This window comes from Scyliorhinus torazame, chromosome 11, assembly GCF_047496885.1.
Source record: "Scyliorhinus torazame isolate Kashiwa2021f chromosome 11, sScyTor2.1, whole genome shotgun sequence".
Lineage (NCBI taxonomy): Eukaryota > Metazoa > Chordata > Chondrichthyes > Carcharhiniformes > Scyliorhinidae > Scyliorhinus > Scyliorhinus torazame.
This window is the reverse complement of record NC_092717.1, coordinates 135,360,270-135,381,465: the sequence shown is the minus strand read 5'-3', so window position 1 is coordinate 135,381,465 and position 21,196 is coordinate 135,360,270. Positions and strand designations below refer to the sequence as shown.

Sequence of the window (21,196 nt, the reverse complement as noted above, 5' to 3'; positions counted from 1 at the left end):
TATCCTCAACTCATTAAATTTTGTACTTCAGTCACGAAAATTAAAATTGAATCCGCATCCACTGCCTTTTGAGGGAGAGAATTTTAGATTTCTACTATCATTTATGTGAAAAAGTACTGCTCAACTTTCAAGATTGTACCCTTTTGTTCCAGATTTCCCAAGCTGGAAAATTAGTTTTGCTTGATCTGCAAATTGAATCCGTATATCTTTTAAACATTCCAATTGGATGACCCTTCAAACTTCCATTCTCTAGGGAATACTAGCCAAGTATCTGCAGCCTGCCTATAGTAACACTCATGAGACCCATGGTACACCTCAATTGATCTTGCCATGGGACTCGTGGAATGTGAGTTCCTCTGCTCGTGGGCTGAGGCCTGCCCAGCTGGGGCTTGTAAATTTGCCCTATTAAAGCAGGCCCAAATTGGGATCGGCACTTCTGGTAGTCGCGACTGGGGCCTGTGAGCTGTAAGTTGCGTTACGGCCTTTACTTCATGTTGACTTATTAAATGCTGTTTAATTTACTTCTCGGGCCTCGTGACTTTTTATACTGCCATAATTAAAATCTTTAAGTTTGCTGATGTCACATAGATAGGGTGGAAATAAGTTGTCCAGGGGATGTGGAGTGTCTACAAATGGATTTAGATAGTTTAAATGAGTGGGCAAAGATTTTGTCTCTTCGAGTATAATGTGGGAAAATTTGTACCTGTTCATTTTGGCAAGAAGAATAGAAAAGCAGTGTATTGTTTAAATGAAGGGTGGCATGGTGGCACAGTGGTTAGCACTGCTGCTTCACAGTGCCAGGGATCTGGGTTCAATTCCGGCCTCGAGTGACCCCGGTTTCCTTCCACAGTCCAAAGGTACACAGGTTAGGTGGATTGGCCACGCTAAATTGCCCCTTAGTGTCCAAAAGATTAGGTGGGATTACTGGGATACGGGGATAGGGTGGGGACATGGGCCTAGTAATATGCCATCAATGAACACACGATGACTGGTTAACGTAACTGAGGCTTTAATACACTAAACAGCATGCCTCCTGGCCTCTGATCCCGAACTGGATCAGAGGCGGAGATCAGCCACCTTTATACATGAGCCCGAAGGGAGGAGCCACAGGCGGAGCCAGCAGGGACGAGCCCAGGCATGTAACAATACAACAGTATAACACAATACAATACAGTAGTTTACCACACCTAGGTATGGTACTCTTTCAGAGGATCAGTGCAGATTCGATGGGCCACTTCTGCACTGCAGGGATTCTATGATTCAATGAAGACAGATTGCAAACCCTTCAGTACAGTGGGAACTTGTGTCCCGATACATGAATCACAAGACATTCTTACAAATCTGCAGCAAGTGATTCGGAAGCCAAATGAAATGTTGGCATTTATTGCAAGGGTATCGAAAGGAATATACAAATTAGGAGCAGGCATATGCCATAGGAGGTGTACTGCAATTGTACAGGGCCTTAGTTAGACTGCAGCTGGAGTACTGTGTACAGTTTTAATCTTCTTACTTAAGGCAGGATATAATTGCATTAGAAGCAGTTCAGAGAAAGTTCACTTGCCTGATTCCTGGGATGAAGGGGTTATTTTATAAAGAATAGTTGAGTAGGTTGGGCCTGTATCCATTGGAGTGTGGAGAATGAAAGGTGATCTTATTGAAACTTTGGGTCCTGAGGGGACCTGACAAGGTAGATGCTGAGACGTTTCCCCTTATAGGTGAATCCAGCACTAGGGGGATCCAGTTTAAAAGTTAGGGGCCTCCCATTTAAGACCACGATAAGGAGATTATTTTTCTCTCAGAGGGTCATTACTCTGTGGAATTCTCTTCCCCCGAAAGCAGTGAAAGCTGCATCATTGACTATATTCAAAGGGGAGTTACATAGATGTTGGATCAACGATGGAGCCCAAGGTTATGAGGGGTGAAAAGGGAAGATCAGCCCTGATCTTATCAAACCAGGGTGGAGGGGCGGGGAGGGGGGTGGGGGGTGCAGATTCAAGGGCCCAAGTAGTTCTTGTTCCTAATTGTCATGGCTCTGTGTTCATGAGACCATGTATCATTCTGGTAAATTTGCCATGAACTATTTCTAAAGCCTATGGGCGGGATTCTCCTGCAATTGGCGGGATGGCGCAACGCCAGCACCAAGAACGGCGCAAACCATTCCAGCCCTTCACCAGAATTACTTTTATTTACAAAACCAACAGCCGAACAATCAGGTGCATTCAGCTTGCTGTCTACACCGGGAGTGCAGAGGATCTGACACTCCCGGTTATATACAAAGAAAGGGGTTCCCTGATTGGGTCACTAATCAGGGAACTCATATTCTAATTGTCCAATCTCAAAGGACTAGCCTAAGTCATTACACCCTCCCCCCCCCCCCCACAAAGTCTGAGGAACTCCCATGGTCCTCGTGACTCATGGGTCTCCTGCTTTGTTTCTGCGCTAGGTCCGGATCCTCCACTTCGGCCTCCGATGTCGGGGGGGTATAATGTCTAGGCGCCCATCTTTTCCGATGTGAGCATCTGAGGAGCGATTCGCCCCCTTCCTCGGCAGCAGGGGCACAGCTGCAGCATCATCCACGGTGTCCATATCAGAGTCCGATATCCTCACCAGTGATGCCAGAGGGGCGGGAATAGTTTGTTGGGGAGGACTCGGAGATCGGAGTCAGATCTGGGGGAGGAAACAAATCTGAGGCCCGCACCTGGTCCAGGTGGTTTTTTACTAAGTGTTCTCCCACATGCATCTCATATGACACAGGTCCTGTCATGGCCTTGACCATTCCTGCTAACCATATGGGGCCATTGGCAACATTTCTGACCCATATCTTTTCACCCACATTGAACTGCCTTTCTCGGCGAGTGTTGTTGTGGCCTCTACATTGGGCCTCTTGGTGTTGTTCGAGTCTTCTGCCTAAATTTGGGAATAATAGACTCAGCCTGGTTCGGAGTCGTCTGCCCATTAGCAGCTCAGCCGGTGCTATTCCCATTGTGGTGTGTGGGGTTATCCTGTAGTCGACTAGCCAGTGCGACAGTTTAGTCTCTACTGATCCTGCTGACTGTTTTTTCAACCTGGCTTTTAGGGTCTGGACGGCTCTCTCCGCCAACCCATTTGATGTCGGGTGGTATGGTGCCGTCCTTATGTGCCGAATGCCATTTGACTTCCATAAATTTAGTGAACTCCTGGCTGGTGAAAACCAATCCATTATCTGAAACTAACACCTCCGGGACATCATGAGTTGCAAACGAGGTGCAAAGTTTTTTGATGGTTGCTGTTGTGTTTGCGCATTTGGAATGGGCGTCTACGATCAAAAAAAATATTGAACCCATAAACGGGTCTGCAAAATCGACATGAAGTCACGACCATGGTCTACCCAGCCAACCCCATGGGTGTAGCAGGGCTGCTGGTGGCATCTTCTGCCCTTGTTGGCATTCTTGGCACCGGCTTACCAATGCCGCAATGTCGGTGTCCAGGCTCGGCCACCAGACATAGCTCCCGACTAGCATCTTCATTTTTGAGACTCCAGGGTGCCCGTGATATAGTTCAGCCAGTACGGCTCAATGGCCTTGGCTTGGAACGATTACTCGAGCCCCCCATAGCAGGATCCTGTCTTCCACGGTGATCTGCTCTCTTCTGCTCCAGTAAAGGTGGAATTCCGCCTGGACCGGTCTTTCCATCTCACCCGTTAGCACCATGTGTTTTATTTTTGCTAAAACAAGGTCCCTTTGAGTCCACAAACAAATGGTTTGTGCGGCCACTGGAAGGGTGTCCAGGAAATGTAGTGTCATCACCATTTCTTCTATTCTGGGTACCAATGGCGAGGTGTCCGGTAATGGCAGCCTGCTTAGTGCATCAGCGTTTGCCACCCAGGTTCCTGGCTGATGCTCCAATCGATATTGGCATGCTGCCAGTAGTAGGGCCCTGGGTTGGATCTGGCTATTGCTATTGGTGGTATTGCTTTGTCTTCTTTCAGCAAGCCCAGGACGGGTTGTGGTTTGCGATTATTGTGAATTTACGCCCATACAAGTACTGGTAAAATTTCTTCACCGCGAAGATCACAGCCAGTCCTTTTTCAATTTGGGCATACCTTCGCTCTGCTGCTGGTAACGTCCTGGAAGCAAGCGGTATAGGGCCTTCCTGTCCTTTTTGCCCTTTGTGCCAGAACTGCCCCAACGCCATATGGAGACGTGTCGCAAGTGAGCACCAACTCTTTCCTGGGGTCGTAGTGTGCCAAGATGTTTTCTGAGGAGAGCTGTTGTTTTACCTTCTTGAAAGCCCTGTCTTGGTGGGCGGACCACTCCCAGGCTTGCCTTTTTTTAGTAATTGGTACAGGGGGTCCAGGATGGAAGCTCTGTTCTGTATGAACTTTCCATAATATGTCACCAGTCCTAAAAAAGACCTTAACTCCTGGATTGTGGTGGGGGCCGGGGAACCTTTAATCGCCCTCACCCGATCCTCCAAAGGGTGTAGCCCTGACTTGTCAACCTTGTATCCCAGATACGTTACTTGAGGTGCTAGAAAAACACATTTCTCCCTGAGAAACGCCTGCTGCTGAAACCTCCTAAGGACTTCCTCCAGGTTTTGCAGGTGTTCTGCCTTTGTTTTTCCCGCAATGAAGACATCGGCTTGGTAAATGGCGACCTGTGGTAACCCTTGCAATATATTCTCCATTGTCCTCTGGAATATCGCACAAGCTGACGATACCCCGAAGGGTAATCTTGTATACTGAAAAAGGCCCTTCAGGGTGTTTATCGTTGAGAATTTTTGTGATTCTTCGTCCAGCTTCAGCTGTAGATATGTGTGGATCATATCCAGCTTTGAGAATAGGAGTCCTCCAGCCAGCTTTGCATACAAATCCTCAATCTGGGGAATTGGGTATTTGTCCAGTTGTGAGTACAGATTAATCTTTTGTTTGAAATGGCTACAAAGGCGGACCGAGCCTTCCAGCCTAAGGATAGGTACCACGGGTGCCGTCCATTCTGCAAACTGGTCCTGTTTTATTATTCCTTCCTGCTCCAATCTTTTGATTTCCGTATCAACTTTCTGCCTTAACACGATGGGTACCAGTCAGGCCTTGCAGAATTTTGGGACTGCCTCTGGATCTATGTGTAATGTCGCCTTACTCCCTTTATTGTTCCGAGCCCTTCTCGGAAAACCTCTGGGTATCTGCACAGGAGTTCACTCCGGCAACCATTTTCCATTAAAAGAAATGTTTACCCAATCCAGCTGGATCTTTTAGCCAGTTTCATCCCAATAAGCTTGGTCCCGTACCTTTCACTACCATTAAAGGCAGCCTAACCAGTTGCTCTCCATAAGTCACAGGCACATGTGTTGTGCCCAACCCTCTCAGTGGTTCCCCTGTGTATGTCCTCAGTTTTGCCGAGGTCCTAGTTAGGGATAAGGGTTGGAGATCAGTGCGAGTTTTATTCAATACTGTTTCCCCTATTACTGATACGGCTGCTCCCATGTTGACTTCCATTAATGTGGGAGGTCCATTCAACGTAATGGATAATTTCATGGGTTTTGATTTAACCATCGCCACACAATTTAGTTGTTCCTCATCGGAGGTAGGTGAGGCTTCTAGGGTGTGCATTCTTCTGTACCCCGGCCTATGCATCCTTCTCCAAGATGTTGGTTTTGCACTTCTATTTCTCCTTTCTGGCTCCGATCTCTGGCAACAACTACAATATCTTGCTGGGCGAAAAACTGCAGGGGCTGCCATCTGTCTGGTCCTAATTTTCTCTTGCTTGGGAGTGGTTCTGCGAGTGGGCCTGGGTTCCTTAGTCTGAGTCATTCCTGAGCATTGCTATGTAGTTGCCTATCCTCCAGCAGTAGTTCCTTAACTCAGTTTCACTGTTGTGGACGTCTACCTCCATTGGAGTACCCTGTAACTCATATGCTTCACTTGCCGTTTTTTCTAAGGACAAAGCCAGCTGCAATGCTTGTTTGCAATCCAGCTCTGCTTCTGCAAGCAGACGTTTTTGTATTGCTAAATTATTTATTCCGCACACCAACAGGTCTTGGAGCATCTCATTTAGTGTCAGGCCAAATTCGCACACCTCGGCTGATTGCCTTAATCTTGTTAAAAAGTTAGTGGCTGACTCGCCAGTGTCTCGGAATGTTGAGTAAAACTGGTACCTTCGCAGGATCAGAGGCAGCTTACGGTCATAGTACTCTTTCATTAAGTCCGTCAATTCCTGGAAAGTTTTTGTGTCCAGTGCCTCCGGAAAAGTGAGACTGCGCATAATGGCAAAGGCTGCTGGTCCACACGCGGTCAGCAGAATGATCCGCTGCTTTTCATCCGGAACCATATCATTTGCTCTGAAGAAGTACTTCATCCGCTCTACATATTGGGCCCAGTCTACCACTGCAGGGTCAAAAGATCCAACTTCCCAATTAAAGGCATTTTGCCTGTCAGTGGCTTCCCCTCAATATGTGGAGGCTGCTAATGAGCAGGTTCCTTTGGGTCGTTCCATTTTCCTCGTCGCCACTGTAATAAGTTCACAGAGGCAGAAGTCCCGTCACCAGAATTCCTTTTATTTACAAAACTACCAGCCGAACAATCAGGTGCATTCAGCTTGCTGTCTACACCGGGAGTGCAGAGGATCTGACACTCCCTGTTATATACAGACAGGGGCCACTAATCAAGGAACTCATATTCTAATTGGCCAATCTCAAAGGCCTGGCCTAAGTCATTACAATGTCCTGCCTATCAGAGCAAATCCTCTTTATCTTTGGGATGTATTCTGCATCCCAGCCAATTACCAGTCCATCTCATATGGTTACCTCCAATTCCTTGCACTACCAGGCAGGTATTGGCCTGGTGTCAATGTCACTGAACCAGTAATTAGAGGCCCAGGCTAATGCTCTGTTCAAATCCCATGGCAGCTAGTGGACTTTAAATTCAGCTAATACATCTGGACTAATCTCAGTAATTGTTACCATGACAACAATCATTGATTGTTGTTGAAACCCATTTGGTTCACTGATGTTCTTTAACTAAGAAACTCTGCCCTCCTTACCCAGTCTGCCCACATGTGACTCTAGATCCACAGTAATGTGTTGACTCTTAACTGCCCTCTGAAATGGGCTGGTAAGCCATTAAGTTCAAGGAAAATTAGACATGGGCAAAAAATGTAGGCCTTACTGGTGACACCCACCCCCCTTTAAAAAATATAGAGATAATAATCTTTTGTGTGGAACCTTATCAAATTTAATCTGAAAGTCCATATAGACAACATCCAGAGACACTCCCCTGCCCGCTGTGTCAGTGGCCTCGTAAAACATTTCAGAACAGGGCATTAGGGAGCTATACACTGTAATAACATCTGATTAAACTGGCAAAGATAACCTGATAATGCTTGGAAGAATACAGCCCCCCCAAAACAAAAACTCATGATACTGCTGACTTTCAACTGATGCAGACGGTGCTGTTCCCCAGGTGGGAGTGAGCTGCAGGCTGATATACTTTCCTTATAAGTTTTACAGTAACGTGTGGAGCAACATTTGATCGCGTATGGCATCAAGGAGCCCTAACTAAACTGGAGTCAATGGGAATCAGGGGGAAAACTCTGCTGGTTGGAGTCAGACCTGGTGCAAAGGAAGATGGTTGTGGTGGTTGGAGGTCAATCATCTCAGCTCCAGGACATCACTGCGGGAGTTCCTCAGGGTAGTGTCCTCGGCCCAACCATCTTCAGCTGTTTTATCAGTGACCTCCCTTCCATCATAAGGTCTGAAGTGGAGAAGTTTGCAGATGACTGCACAATGTCCAGCACCACTCGCGACGCTTCAGATAATGAAGCAGTTGATGTCCAAATGCAGCAACACTGGGACACTGTCCAGGCTTGGACAGACAAGTAACAAGCTACATTCACGCCATACAAGTGCCAGGCATTTACCATCTCCTGCAAGAGAGGATCTAACAATCGCCCCTTGACATTCAATGACATTACCATCGCTGAATTCCCCACAACTAACGTCCTGGGGGTGGCGGAGTTGGGGGGGGGGGGGCAGCATGGCGTTGCAGTGGTTAGCACTGCTGCCTCACGGTGCCGAGGTCCCAAACTCGATCCCGGCTCTGGGTCACTGTCAGTGTGGAGTTTGGACATTTTCCCCGTGTTTGCGTGGGTTTCACCCCCACAACCCAAAGATAAATGAGTTTAGGGAGTTAGGCTGGAAGTTAAAAGCCAGGACAGACAGAGTTGTCATCTCTGGTTTGTTGCTGGTGCCACGTGATAGCGAGGCTAGGAATAGGGAGAGAGTGCAACTGAACACGTGGCTGCAGGTATGGTGTAGGAGGGAGGGCTTCAGGTATTTGGATAATTGGAGCGCATTCTGGGGAAGGTGGGACCTGTACAAGCAGGACTGTCAACAGGGGTGGTACCAGGGGATTGGAGAGTGGCGAATGTCGTGCCCCTGTTCAAAAAAGGGAATAGGGATAACCCTGGGAATTACAGGCCAGTTAGTCTTACTTCGGTGGTAGGCAAAGTCATGGAAAGGGTACTGAAGGATAGGATTTCTGAGCATCTGGAAAGACACTGCTTGATTAGGGATAGTCAGCACGGATTTGTGAGGGGTAGGTCTTGCCTTACAAGTCTTATTGAATTCTTTGAGGAGGTGACCAAGCATGTGGATGAAGGTAAAGCAGTGGATGTAGTGTACATGGATTTTAGTAAGGCATTTGATAAGGTTCCCCATGGTAGGCTTCTGCAGAAAGTAAGGAGGCATGGGATAGTGGGAAATTTGGCCTGTTGGATAACGAACTGGCTAACCGATAGAAGTCAGAGAGTGGTGGTGGATGGCAAATATTCAGCCTGGATTCCAGTTACCAGTGGCGTACCGCAGGGATCAGTTCTGGGTCCTCTGCTGTTTGTGATTTTCATTAATGACTTGGGTGGGGGAGTTGAAGGGTGGGTCAGTAAATTTGCAGATGATACGAAGATTGGTGGAGTTGTGGATAGTGAGGAGGGCTGTTGTCGGCTGCAAAGAGACATAGATAGGATGCAGAGCTGGGCTGAGAAGTGGCAGATGGAGTTTAACCTTGAAAAGTGTGAGGCTGTCCATTTTGGAAGGACAAATATGAATGCGGAATACAGGGTTAACGGTAGAGTTCTTGGCAATGTGGAGGAGCAGAGAGATCTTGGGGTCTATGTTCATACATCTTTGAAAGTTGCCACTCAAGTGGATAGAGCTGTGAAGAAGGCCTATGGTGTGCTAGCATTCATTAACAGAGGGATTGAATTTAAGAGCCGTGAGGTGATGATGCAGCTGTACAAAACTTTGGTAAGGCCACATTTGGAGTACTGTGTGCAGTTCTGGTCACCTCATTTTAGGAAGGATGTGGAAGCTTTGGAAAAGGTGCAAAGGAGATTTACCAGGATGTTGCCTGGAATGGAGAGTAGGTATTACGAGGAAAGGTTGAGGGTGCTAGGCCTTTTCTCATTAGAACGGAGAAGGATGAGGGGCGACTTGATAGAGGTTTATAAGATGATCAGGGGAATAGATAGACAGTCTGAGACGTTTTCCCCGGGTGGAACAAAGGGGACATAAATTTAAGGTGAATAGTGGAAGATATAGGGGGGATGTCAGAGGTAGGTTCATTACCCAGAGAGTAGTGGGGGCATGGAAAGCACTGCCTGTGGAAGTAGTTGAGTCGGAAACATTAGGAACCTTCAAGCAGCTATTGGATAGGTACATGGATTATGGTAAAATGATATAGTGTAGATTTATTTGTTCTTAAGGGCAGCATGGTAGCATTGTGGATAGCACAATTGCTTCACAGCTCCAGGGTCCCAGGTTTGATTCCGGCTTGGGTCACTGTCTGTGCGGAGTCTGCACTTCCTCCCAGTGTCTGCGTGGGTTTCCTCCGGGTGCTCCGGTTTCCTCCCATGGTCCAAAGATGTGCAGGTTAGGTGGATTGGCCATGATAAATTGCCCTTAGTGTCCAAAATTGCCCTTAGTGTTGGGTGGAGGTGTTGACTTTGGGTAGGGTGCTCTTTCCAAGAGCCGGTGCAGACTCAATGGGCTGAATGGCCTCCTTCTGCACTGTAAATTCAATGATAATCTATGATTAATCTAGGACAAAGGTTCAGCACAACATCGTGGGCCAAAGGGCCTATTCTGTGCTGTATTTTTCTATGTCTATGTTCTATGTGCAGAGTAGGTGGATTGGCCACACTAAATTGCCCCCTTATTGAGCAAAAATGAATTGGGTACTCTAAATGTATTTAAAAAAAACATCCTGGGGGTTAGCATTGTTCAGAAACTGAACTGGACAAGCCATATTAATACTGTGGCTACCAGGGCAGGTCAAAGGCTAGGAGTCTTATGACGAGTAACTCACCTCCTGACCCTCCCAACGCCTGCCCACTATCTACAAGGCGCAAGTCAGGAGTGTAATGGAATGCTCACCACTTGCCTGGATGAGTGCAACTCCAACAACATTTAAGAATCTCAACACCATCCAGGACAAAGCAGTCGGTTTGATTGCTTCCCCTTCCACAAACATTCAAATCCTCCACCACCGATGAGCAGTGGCAGCCGTGTGTATTATCTACAAGATGCACTGCAGTAACTCACCAAGGTTCCTCAGACAGAACCATCCAAACCCACGACCACTACCATCGAGAAGAACATGAGCAGCAGATACCTGAGAACCCCACCAAGTCACTCACCACCCTGACTTGGAAATATATTGCCGTTCCTTCGCTGTTATTGGGGCAACATCCTGGAACTGCCTCCCTAACAGTACAATGGGCGTACCTACACCTCAAGGACTGCAGTAGTCTAAGAAGGCAAATCACCACCATCTTCTGAAGGGCGACGCCGACATCCCGTAAATGAAGTTTTTAAAAAGCAAAATGTTCTATTACATCTGATTTCAAGGGCCTCAGTCCTAGCCTCTTCCATTTCATCCTCTAAATCTCAGTACCTCCCTGGAAAATCATTATCCCCCAGTGAAAAGCAATATTTTTAGCAGAGTTGGGTGAAATTAGCAACTGAATGGCCAAAGTTTGAATGTACATGCAGGCAAAGTGACACCACTTAAAATGACTTCCACTCAGAGATGCCTTCCTGCAGCTTCTAGCACCACTTATATTGTGGCATCAATTACCTGCAGTAGGTTTGGGGCATAATCCAGCATATGTAAATTAAAGAAGATAGCCAAATCCTGTGAACACAATTTATATAAAACAGAATTGTCGAGCTGGCAGGTCTTAAAGGGGTCTGGTTTCTCCACAAGAATCATTAAAGTGTAGTATTTTAAAGGAGAACTTGAGACAATAACCTCTCAGAAGCCATTTTACTGTCCTGAAAGAGCAGCAATCTAAAAGGAAATCCCAGTTCTTGGATAATTTTCCAATACTTTGCAATTTTCTGTATTGTTCTCTGCCTTGCTCTAACCAGATGGCTTTGATGTGTAGTGTTGATCAAAGAACGAGTCTTATAAACTAATAAAACTATTTATTTAACACTACAATTGGATTCTTCAATGACCTCCCTTCCATCATAAGGTCCTCTTCTCCGAACTGCTCGTGTTCGCTGTCTTTGGTTGAGTTTTCCAACTCTTTATCTTTTCTTTGGACATTGCTGGTCTTCCTGCAGTCAATGTAAGATTTTTCATTTCCTGTACCAACTGCTTCTTCCATGCTGTATACTGTCATGTTACTACTGCTGCACGAGTGTTGTTCTGCTGGTGGTGGAGATTCACTCAGTTTGCTGCATTTTAAAACTGTTTTTTTTCATTGCCGGGCACTGTCCCTTTAAGGGGGCGGAGCTACAACAGCCTGACGTCATCACACCAGTGACGTCACGCACGCACTTCCAGTGTGCATGCGCATAACGATCCTCGGCCAGTGTGCGCTCTTTTTTCAAGTGCGCATTTGCAACTTTTCACACAGAATGGTAATTCTCCGAATCGCATCTTCTTTCAATGTGCACATGTGCAATTTGGTCCCGTACACGTGCAGAACGTTCAAAGTCCAATTCGCACAAACTGGCCTTCACTTCCAGTGCGCCACAGCTGCAACGGACTCGAGAATTTTCACGCTACTTTCCCGATTCAGCATTTCTGTGCATCTATTTTACTTGTTGTACCCACACAGGACACTTTCACAGAATCTCCCAGCATTACATTTTCCCGCTTTTTCAGTTGTTCACTGGCCTTTCTAGTGCTGGAAGCCCACAAATGTTTTCAGGACTACGTGGAATTGAGTTTTAAAGGGAGCCCAGTTGGGACATAGATTACCATCTGTTATGAGATGATCTGGTTTCTGCACTCTCCATCGTGCTTCATGGATGTTCTGTTAGCTGTCGAGGCTTGATTGCTTTGTTCAATCTTCTCGTTTCTAGTTTACAGTGTCTTCGCTAATCTACCTATTCTAGTTTTTAGGGACAAACTCCTGGTGCCATGTGTTGTTCTCTGCCTTGCTCTAACCAGGTGGCTTTGATGTGTAGTGTTGATCAGAGAACAACGGGTCTTGTAAACTAACAAAATTAAACGCACATAAACTATATTCATCTAACTCACTAACTCATTAACTACTCTCTTGCTCTCTCACTATCTTCAATACTCCCAGCTCTGCTCCTGCTCCAACCTTCTGCTCCACAACGCTCTGCCCTCTCTCTTATATACCTCTGAGACTAGCTCCCTCTAGTGGCTCTCTGTATACATATATTAACCCTTAGTTAATGGTGACTTTGGCGGGCATCCTCTGGAGGGCCGAGGCCTGGTGGATCCTGGCCTGATTTGGGTTTCCTGTTCAGGGGCAGGTGCATCCTCCTCGGCCTGAGCAGCTGGAGTCGTTGGGGTCACAGGGAGAGAAGATTCTGAACACCTAGACACCCTTTGAGATTCCTGGGTCAATACCCCCGGGATATCTGCCTGATGCGCCTCCTCCCTTTGGGTGTCTGAGGACCCCTTCCTGACTCCTTCAGGATAAGGGGAGCTTCATGGAAGTTGATGTGCCCTGTCACCCTCTCATGTAGCCACTGCAAAGGCTCATCCATAGCTACAGCAATGGAGTGCATGTTTGACTGCATCTCTGACAGAAACCCACACTAACAGATTCGAAAATAGCTTCTTCCCCGCCTTTACCAGGCTCCTAAATGACCCTCTTATGGACTGATCTGACCTCTTTGCACATCTTCACCCAATGCCTGTGTCTGTGTATTTACATTGTGTATTTTATATTTGCCCTATTATGCATTTTCTTTTCATGTACGGAATGATCTGTTTGAGCTGCATGCAGAACAATACTTTTCACTTCACCTCGGTACAGGTGGCAATAAACCAATCCAAACCAATCTGAGCATTCTGCTGTTCCAGGGTCTCCATGGTATCCACCATCCTCCCCATGGAGACTTTGATGCGCTCACATATCAGAGCCATGACATCTGAGAGCACACAAATGTCTTGCATGTCACTCTGTTGATGGCCTCTGACATCTGTATGATATTCTCCTGCATCTCACTGATGCTCCAGCATCTTCTCCATGACCCCTCCAGAGGCTCATCACCTGACTCAGACTTAGCAGTCCTCGAAGCAGTTCTCCAGCAGTCGTCCGAGTGCCAGAGACCTTGATTGTCACTTTCTTCTCCTGCTGTGGACAAGTGTGAGGTGATCTATGACTCAATGAGGGCTGATGGAGGGTGCAGGTAAATGCTGTGTTGGTGCTGCAGGTGAGAAGTCACTCTCATTCTCTTCTGTGGTCTCCTGCAGGCTGGGGCTATCTTCTAGGCTAGCACCTAGAATGGGGCCCACCCTCTTCCTGCTAGCACCTAGAATGGGAGGAGGAGAGAATGATTGACTGCCTAGGCTAGCCCAAACTTGGCACTCATCATCATGTTGATTTTCCAAGGTTGTCTGGAGTATACATGCTTTCTAACCGGATGGTTGGGGGACGCCAACCTTGCTATTGGTACAGGTATGGTCATGGTCCTGTCTTGCCAATTATCCACCCCCCCCCTTCCTGTTTGCTCTTTCTCCTCCTGTGGTGGGCCACCTTCTCCTGCATAAAGCCAGATAGTTGGATTGGGAGCACATATGATGAAAAAGCAAGTCACAGGCTGCTAATTCTGTGGCTGTAAACTGACCATAAGACTCCCTAAAATCCAACCACCATACACATAGGACAAGTGAGGAGTGAGATGGAGTAGTCTTAAATGCCAAGTGCAGCTTAAAGAGAACTTTAAATAAACTGCCTCCAGGAAATTATCCAAGCATGCATTGCTGAAGTGGGCGGCTATGGCTTGCTGTGTTCTCCAACTCATCCTTAACTTTTTCCAGTTAGTGAAGGGCTGTCCGGGTAACTTTTAAATATGGCGACCAGACATGATACAGGGGAGTCAGACTTCCTGCCCACCCCGACTTGAGTCTTAATGCAAATTGTGCACATTGTGCACCTGATGAGGCAGGGACTGCACAATTGCACATAAAAGCTTGCCCGGCTCCACATGTGAATTACTCCTGTTTTCTCATTCTGCCATGGAACTTAGGGTGGGAGGGGAATATTCCAACCCTTGTGTTAAAAGGATCTGTGAATGGATGGTGATCAGAACCTTAGGAGAAGGAAGTTCTGAGATGTTGAATGTCAAAATTTTAAAAGGGTAGCAGTTATCCGTGAAGCAAATATTGGGTTTGAACAATATTATTCTTCAAAACATTTGCAGACAGCAGTGATACAACCTAAAATTCAAATGTAAAATGTTCTTATGAATCAATTATGGAACAACCCAAATGTAGTGCACAATAAAGTCCACTTTGTGTAAAATACCTGCTTTAGTCCAAGCGATGACTGGAGTTGGATTACCTTCAGCCGCACAGTCAAAATCGACTGTCTGCCCCTCAATGACTTCCTGATTCTTTGGTTTAACTGTGAATCTAGGGGGAGCTGGAGATAAAACAAATGTAATGATCAATGATTGAATACTATCAGTAGATCAACCTGGAGAGAATACATCAACTAAACCCCTATATTGCAGTGCTTCTTTGAGTTTATATAAACCTAATGAAGCATTACAGCTATAAATAAAACGTGACATGCTATCCAACCATGCAAAGTACCTGAACACGGATAAATTAATGCATACCTAAAAATTGATCTGAATCATTTAATTATTCCAGAATTGACAGCCATATACTTTAATGGAATTGGCTATAAATAATGTTGCGGTTGCAGAGTCATTTCACAAGCTACTCTAATTAACATAATAACACTTCCATGTCATGTGCTCATTGGTCCGCACCAAATATACACTTAAATGCATTTGGAATGGGAACAGGGCTTTGATTCTTTGGATCAATCAGAGAAATAACGACGGTTAGGAATTTTGCCTGCTTAGATGATCCCACCGCCCTATTTTCCTTTGCGAAGGGTGGGAACTAACATCATATACAGGCCGGGTTTAGAGTGGGAATCTTGTTCTCTGCCACTAGGATACTGCAGCCTGAAGAGCTAGGAGAACAATACGTTCGTTACTTGTTAAAGTGAATGCTGAAGTATCCATATAAATGGAAGCTTGACTCAATTCCACACTTTTGCACTATAAATAAGAAAGGATAAATGAGACTGTTAATAAACGCAATGCATCCTCATCAAGACACCCTCTGTACGCCCCCCCCCCCTTTATGATCACACATCCCACTCCCATCATTCCATTGTTTCATATCAAATTTCCTGGAGCCTTTGAGTGAAAAATGAAGAGATTGCCACATTGCCTGCACCTGAGAGAATTATTAGAATAGAATGCCCAGATAAGGTGGGTGAAATTATTACTGCAAGTGTGCCAGCTGCCTGTCAAAATCTGATTGTACTTTGTGAAGGAGCACAAATGCAACCAAAAAAACAAAGAGGCATGAGTGAAAGAAGGAAAAACATCACCCTATGAAGAGATATGTGGAGGAAGCTCGGGAGCTTCTGGGCATACTAAAGAAGTAGTGGGAGATGGAGGTGAATTGTCAGGTTCAGGTTGACAATGGGGTTGATGTCAGCTATGGCTCATTCTCACCTCAGCCGAAAGGTTGTGGCTTAATTTTCACTCTAGAGAGTGAAGCCCAAAAATTAATTCTGACAGTACTAAAGGAGTGCTGCACTGTTGGAGCTGCTGTCTTTCAGCTGAGTCGTTCAACCAAGGTTCCCGTCAGTCCTCTCAGGTGGACATGGAAGATCCAATCATAGTATTTTGAAGGGAAATAGGGAAACTATCCTTAGTGTCCTGGCCAAAATTTATCCCTCAATCAACATCGTAAAAACAAAATATCTAGTCATCATCACATTGCTGTTTGTGGGAGCTTGCTGTGTACAGTTGGATGCCACATTTCTTATATTACAACAGTCACTAATGAGTCATTGGGCGGGATTTTCTTTTCCATGGGGCATTTTCTGCAGTGGTGGAGGGGGCTTGCCATTGACAGGTGGCAGGATCTTCTGGGTGCTGCCTTGGTCAACGGGGTTTCCTGAGTGCCATTTGGTACTGGTCCTCAGAAACGGCGGCCAGACAGAACGGCACTTGTGGGGGTCTCCAAGGGGATCGGAGGCCCTCAGCCTGATGCCCTTTGGGCAGGGGGTTCCCTGGCACTGCTGGTGCCACATGGGTACCCTGACAGTGCCAACCTGGCAGTGGCAGCCTGGTACTCTGGCAGTGCTACCTTAGTACCAGCCTGGCACTGTAAAGATGCCCAAGTGGTGCTGGCAGGAGCACTGCCAAGGTGCCAAGCTGGAATTTATTGTGTGCGCACAATTGGGCCGGGGTTGCCTGGTGTGGGGGTTGCCTGTTGTGGGTGTTGGGGGGAGACTGGGAGACCCTCCATGTTGCATTCGGGCTGGGGGGATGTTGGGGATTCTTTTCAGAGCCTCGGAAATTAGGACGACTGGGGATTTCTGTGAGCAGAGCGCCCCATTGTAACAAATGGGGCTATGTGCGGCCCTGGCCGCGTGGTCCCCATTCTGGTCCCTTATTCAAAGTGAGTCGCGTTGAATAGCCATGTGTTTCTTGGCACTGCGAGTGCCGGGAGACATGCGGCCAAACGTGCTCGCATGTGTGATTGTGGTTGAATACCCTTGGTGATCTGGCTGTCAAAAGTAGTGCAAAGTGGAATTTTAAATGGTTAAAAAAAAGGATCACATCAGAAAATTCTCACCAGGCAGCAGAAGTCACTAATGAAACTTTCCAGGCTCATAAATTCCTCAACTCTGTCAGTCCCAGATAATACTGGCAGCTGCTGTACCTTCTCATTCTTCATATAATCAATGATGAGTGAATTGCAGGTGCAATACCAGGAAACTTGGAGCTGTAACACTTACTTAACAGAAGCAATAGAGGTCACTTGGGACGATTGCAGAAAAGGCCAAAAAGCATGAGGGAAATGGAAGCAATTTTATAATGGAACAACTTATTCTCAATTTCTTTTTGCCAAAAAAAAAAACTTATTTGCCCATTGATGCACATGAAATATGCTGAAAATAGTGAATAAATTCACCTCCTGCAATCCAGTAAATTTGGTTTAATAAGGCCTTGAGAACTGAGCATGACTCAAACTTTGTTAACCAACGAGGAAAACAGGGGGCCTGAAAGTAAATCAGAAGCAAACTCCGATATTTTCTTTGAAGCTGAAGTTTGGATCCAGCACTTGGAACATTTTCATGGCTTTTCCTCCCCACTCAAAAGACGTGTAACAGTTGCAGGCCTTCTTTGAGTGGAAAAGTTGGAAAGTTCATTCCAGAACAGTCATCAATTCTGGCTGTATGTCACAATGTAACAGCAAAGCAAGTTCCTGCAAATAACAAGTAGCCCCAGGACAGAGTGAATAGAGAGGTGGAATGAAGGAAGTGAATTAAGAAGGGTGGAAAGAAGAGTGGAAGAGTGAAAGGTTTGAAATAGATGAATAAAATCATAAAAGAATTTGGCATAAAAACATGAAAATTTGGATGAGAAAAGACAAAAATCAGTTTTGTTGATTGCGTGGCAGAGCTGTTTATAAAGCCCAGGACTCTTGAATGAAAGGGATTCACAATTGTTGCAGGCAAATATAAATTGAGGTTAAATAGAAGATAGCATCTGAAAGAACACATAATTGTCACTTTTATTCCTATCAGCCTTGAGGGCTCATGACAGGTTCATATTGACTGCCCAATTTTATTTTGCATTGACCTCAATTGAAAATTAAATCAGGCAAGGTGTAAATGGGCAGCCATCTGTTCCTGTTAGTTTCCTGCTGAGCAGGTTAACTTAATATTACCCCCTATAGTAAAAGCTTTCAAAATAACAATCATTCACAATACAGACAGAGAATGTGGACTGCAGTTCAACTAAAAGAGAATTGCCGGAACCACAGTTAGCACAAGAGAGAGGGGTAAGAAGGAAAGTATAATAACTCAGAGAAAAGCTGTCGTAAACAAAGAAGAATTTATTGACATATTTACAATAGTCTACATAATGCAGCATCTCACTCACAGTGCAATCCTAGCTGAGAGGACTTGTGACACCAGGCCCCGAGTTGGGCCTGCTTTTATACCTTGCTCATTATGAGCACCAGATTGGTTGGCCTCCGCCCCCTACCAGGGGAGCTCGTACTCCATAGGTCCCATGGGGAGATCAATGATTGTTTCCCCATGGTCCTCGTGGGTGTTATGACAGTAACATATGGTGCGTAAGGTTAACTCCTTTATAGGTGCAAGGGAATTTTGAGATACATCAAATTAGTAAATGTAATTTAAGTGACTGAACAACTGAAACTTCATTGTAGATTCCAGGAAAGAATTAACCTACTGTACATCTGTCTCTGTATTCATTGAGTGGGAAGTAATTTATATGAAAAGTGAAATTATTTGTTGAATTAAATACGAGATAGAATTTTAAGGATGTCGAGCAATCAGCATTTGCAATCCCAAGAGTCAGCGCCTAACGCTCAACCACTGACCCTCTAACTCCCACTACCATTTCACACTCACCTAGGCATTGATTGGCAATGGGTGGTACTTTAGTCTGCCCTTGGAAAAGAGTCCCAGTTGTGACTCAGTCGGCTAATCAGATTGGCCAACTGCTCTCCAACTCGACCTGGAACTACGCTGCAGTGGCCAGAAGCAGTACTGCACTGCTCTGCCTGGAATTAAGTCCCGGAACTGTAAATCCAAGGGGCGAAATTCTCCTACCCGCCCCGCCACATTTCTGCCCCGACCGGCCGGCGGGAGTCTCCGTAACACCGGCCGATCAATGGGGTTTCCCATTGTGGGGCAGCCCCACGCCGTCAGGAAACCCCCGGGCGCCGGCAAAACGGAGACTCCCGCCGGCGGAGAATGACGCCCAAGGTTTCCCGGGGGCGGGAGAATAGGGGATGCCCTGAAGCGGGGGGTGGAGGGTGTGGCCAGGGATGGGGAGATAGGAAGATGTGGCATGGAACCCGTTCATTCTGCTAGTGAGGGGTCAGAGCAAGGCAGGGCGCCAACCCCAATTTTTCCCTGATGCCTGATTCTCCATCCCATCGGGGAACGTATTCTGGGAATGGAGAATCCCGCTCAAAGTGCTCTATGTGGCAAAATATTACAGGCACAGAAATAATCTTATGTTTTCTTCTATGAAAAATACATTTCAGCATTTATGTTTGAAGGGCAACAGAATTGTTACTCAGATTTCTACATTCTCTTCGGCAGTTTTAAGAGAAAATCAAAGTCTGAAATATAAAACAATCCTTTCTGATAGCTTCTAAAGCATTGGAAACATAGACAGATGAACCGAATCTTATTGCTCTGACTTGATTGAACCAATTCGTTCAGACCACAAATGGTGAACATTGCATTCAACTTCAAATAAGCAATTATCTATGAAAAAAGTGTTTTTTATTAGTCATGGGTTATCAATTTCAGATTTATAGTGAACTGTCTCCTGGTTACATTTCATGAGGTTTTGGAGTCCAGTCCTATGCAGCAGTGATCTGCCCTGTGGATTCTTATTCCAATACGGATACAAATGCTGGGCAGTAAAATATTTATTGGTGTTAGATTTAATAGTTTTCTTTGTTTTAATAGTGTAGGTTTGCATAACTTAATGGAGTGTTTCAGCCTCATGAAATCCTTCCTCCCACATATTAAAACTTTGCAACTGACACACATTACAGAACTATTACCAATTATCCTTGGGGCATAGACTTGCCAACATGGTGACAGGAAGATGAGAGTGGGAGTTTGAGAGCTAGAGTGTTACTCCTTACTCCACATTTATACTGCGGATGGCTACTAGCCAATTATTACCCCCATCTCCCAGACTCACTGTGCTCCAAAGATAATGACCCAGGACAGTGACCGGGATCGAACCCGTGAGGCAGCAGTGCTAAATGTACTTGTGACACTAATAAAGATTATTATTATTAACCTTCGACCTCTTAAGGACTGATGTCCAGCCTCCTGATACACGACAGACACACCCAGCATCCTGGGTGCACCCTGATGAGGCATTCAGACCAAATCTGTGTGGTCCCTTTGCACAGATGTTTCTGCACAACTATTGTTGTGCCTCTGTGTTCATGCCCAAATTTGGACATGAGACAATTATTTTAGTTTTTGTTTATAAATTACTTTTTCTCCTCCATTCTGCATTATTTGTCACACTTCTGTCCATCAGTTGGATGGTTCGGCCAAGCAGTTTTACTTCAGTTGCTCCAAAAACAACTGCTAAAGTACACTGATATAAAGAAGATGGATATAACCAAGTCTGGAAATTGCCTTCATTCTCAGATTTTTAGTATTTAAAATCATGATGATGGCAGGAATGGGCACCTAACCATAATGCCCTGCAATAACACCATTGGCAAATTTCACGACGGTGTCAACATGCCCTCAGGAGCAGCGATTCAAACCCCTACAGGGGGCTAGCACGGCACTGGAACGACCCACACCACTCCAGCTGCCAATGCCGGCATCAGATGGGCGCCGCGGGTCTGCGCATGCGCAGTGCGACCGGCGCCAATGCGCGCATGAGCAGTGGCTCCCTTCTCCGCGCCGGCCCCTAAGCAACATGGCGTAGGGCTACAGGGGTCAGCGCAAAGCAAAAGAGGCCCCCAGCCCGAGAGGCCGGCCCACCGATCGGGAGGCCCCGATTGTGGGCCAGGCCACAGCGGACGCCCCTCCCGGGTTCGGACCCCCCCTTCCCCCCCGCACCAGGCCGCCGCTGGATGCATGCACACCAAGGTCCCATCGGGTAAGACCAC

At 46.2% G+C, this 21,196-nt stretch overlaps 1 protein-coding gene across 4 annotated transcripts in view; it reads right to left on the bottom strand.

The window, feature by feature from the left end:
• Positions 1–21,196, bottom strand: part of LOC140385541 (peroxidasin homolog) — a 757,374-nt gene that overhangs the window by 173,310 nt on the left and 562,868 nt on the right. For all 4 annotated transcript variants that reach the window (XM_072467791.1, XM_072467793.1, XM_072467792.1 and 1 more), the window contains one exon: positions 14,769–14,885. In XM_072467791.1, coding sequence (XP_072323892.1) covers positions 14,769–14,885 — 117 coding nt within the window. The remainder of the gene's footprint in view (positions 1–14,768; positions 14,886–21,196) is intronic.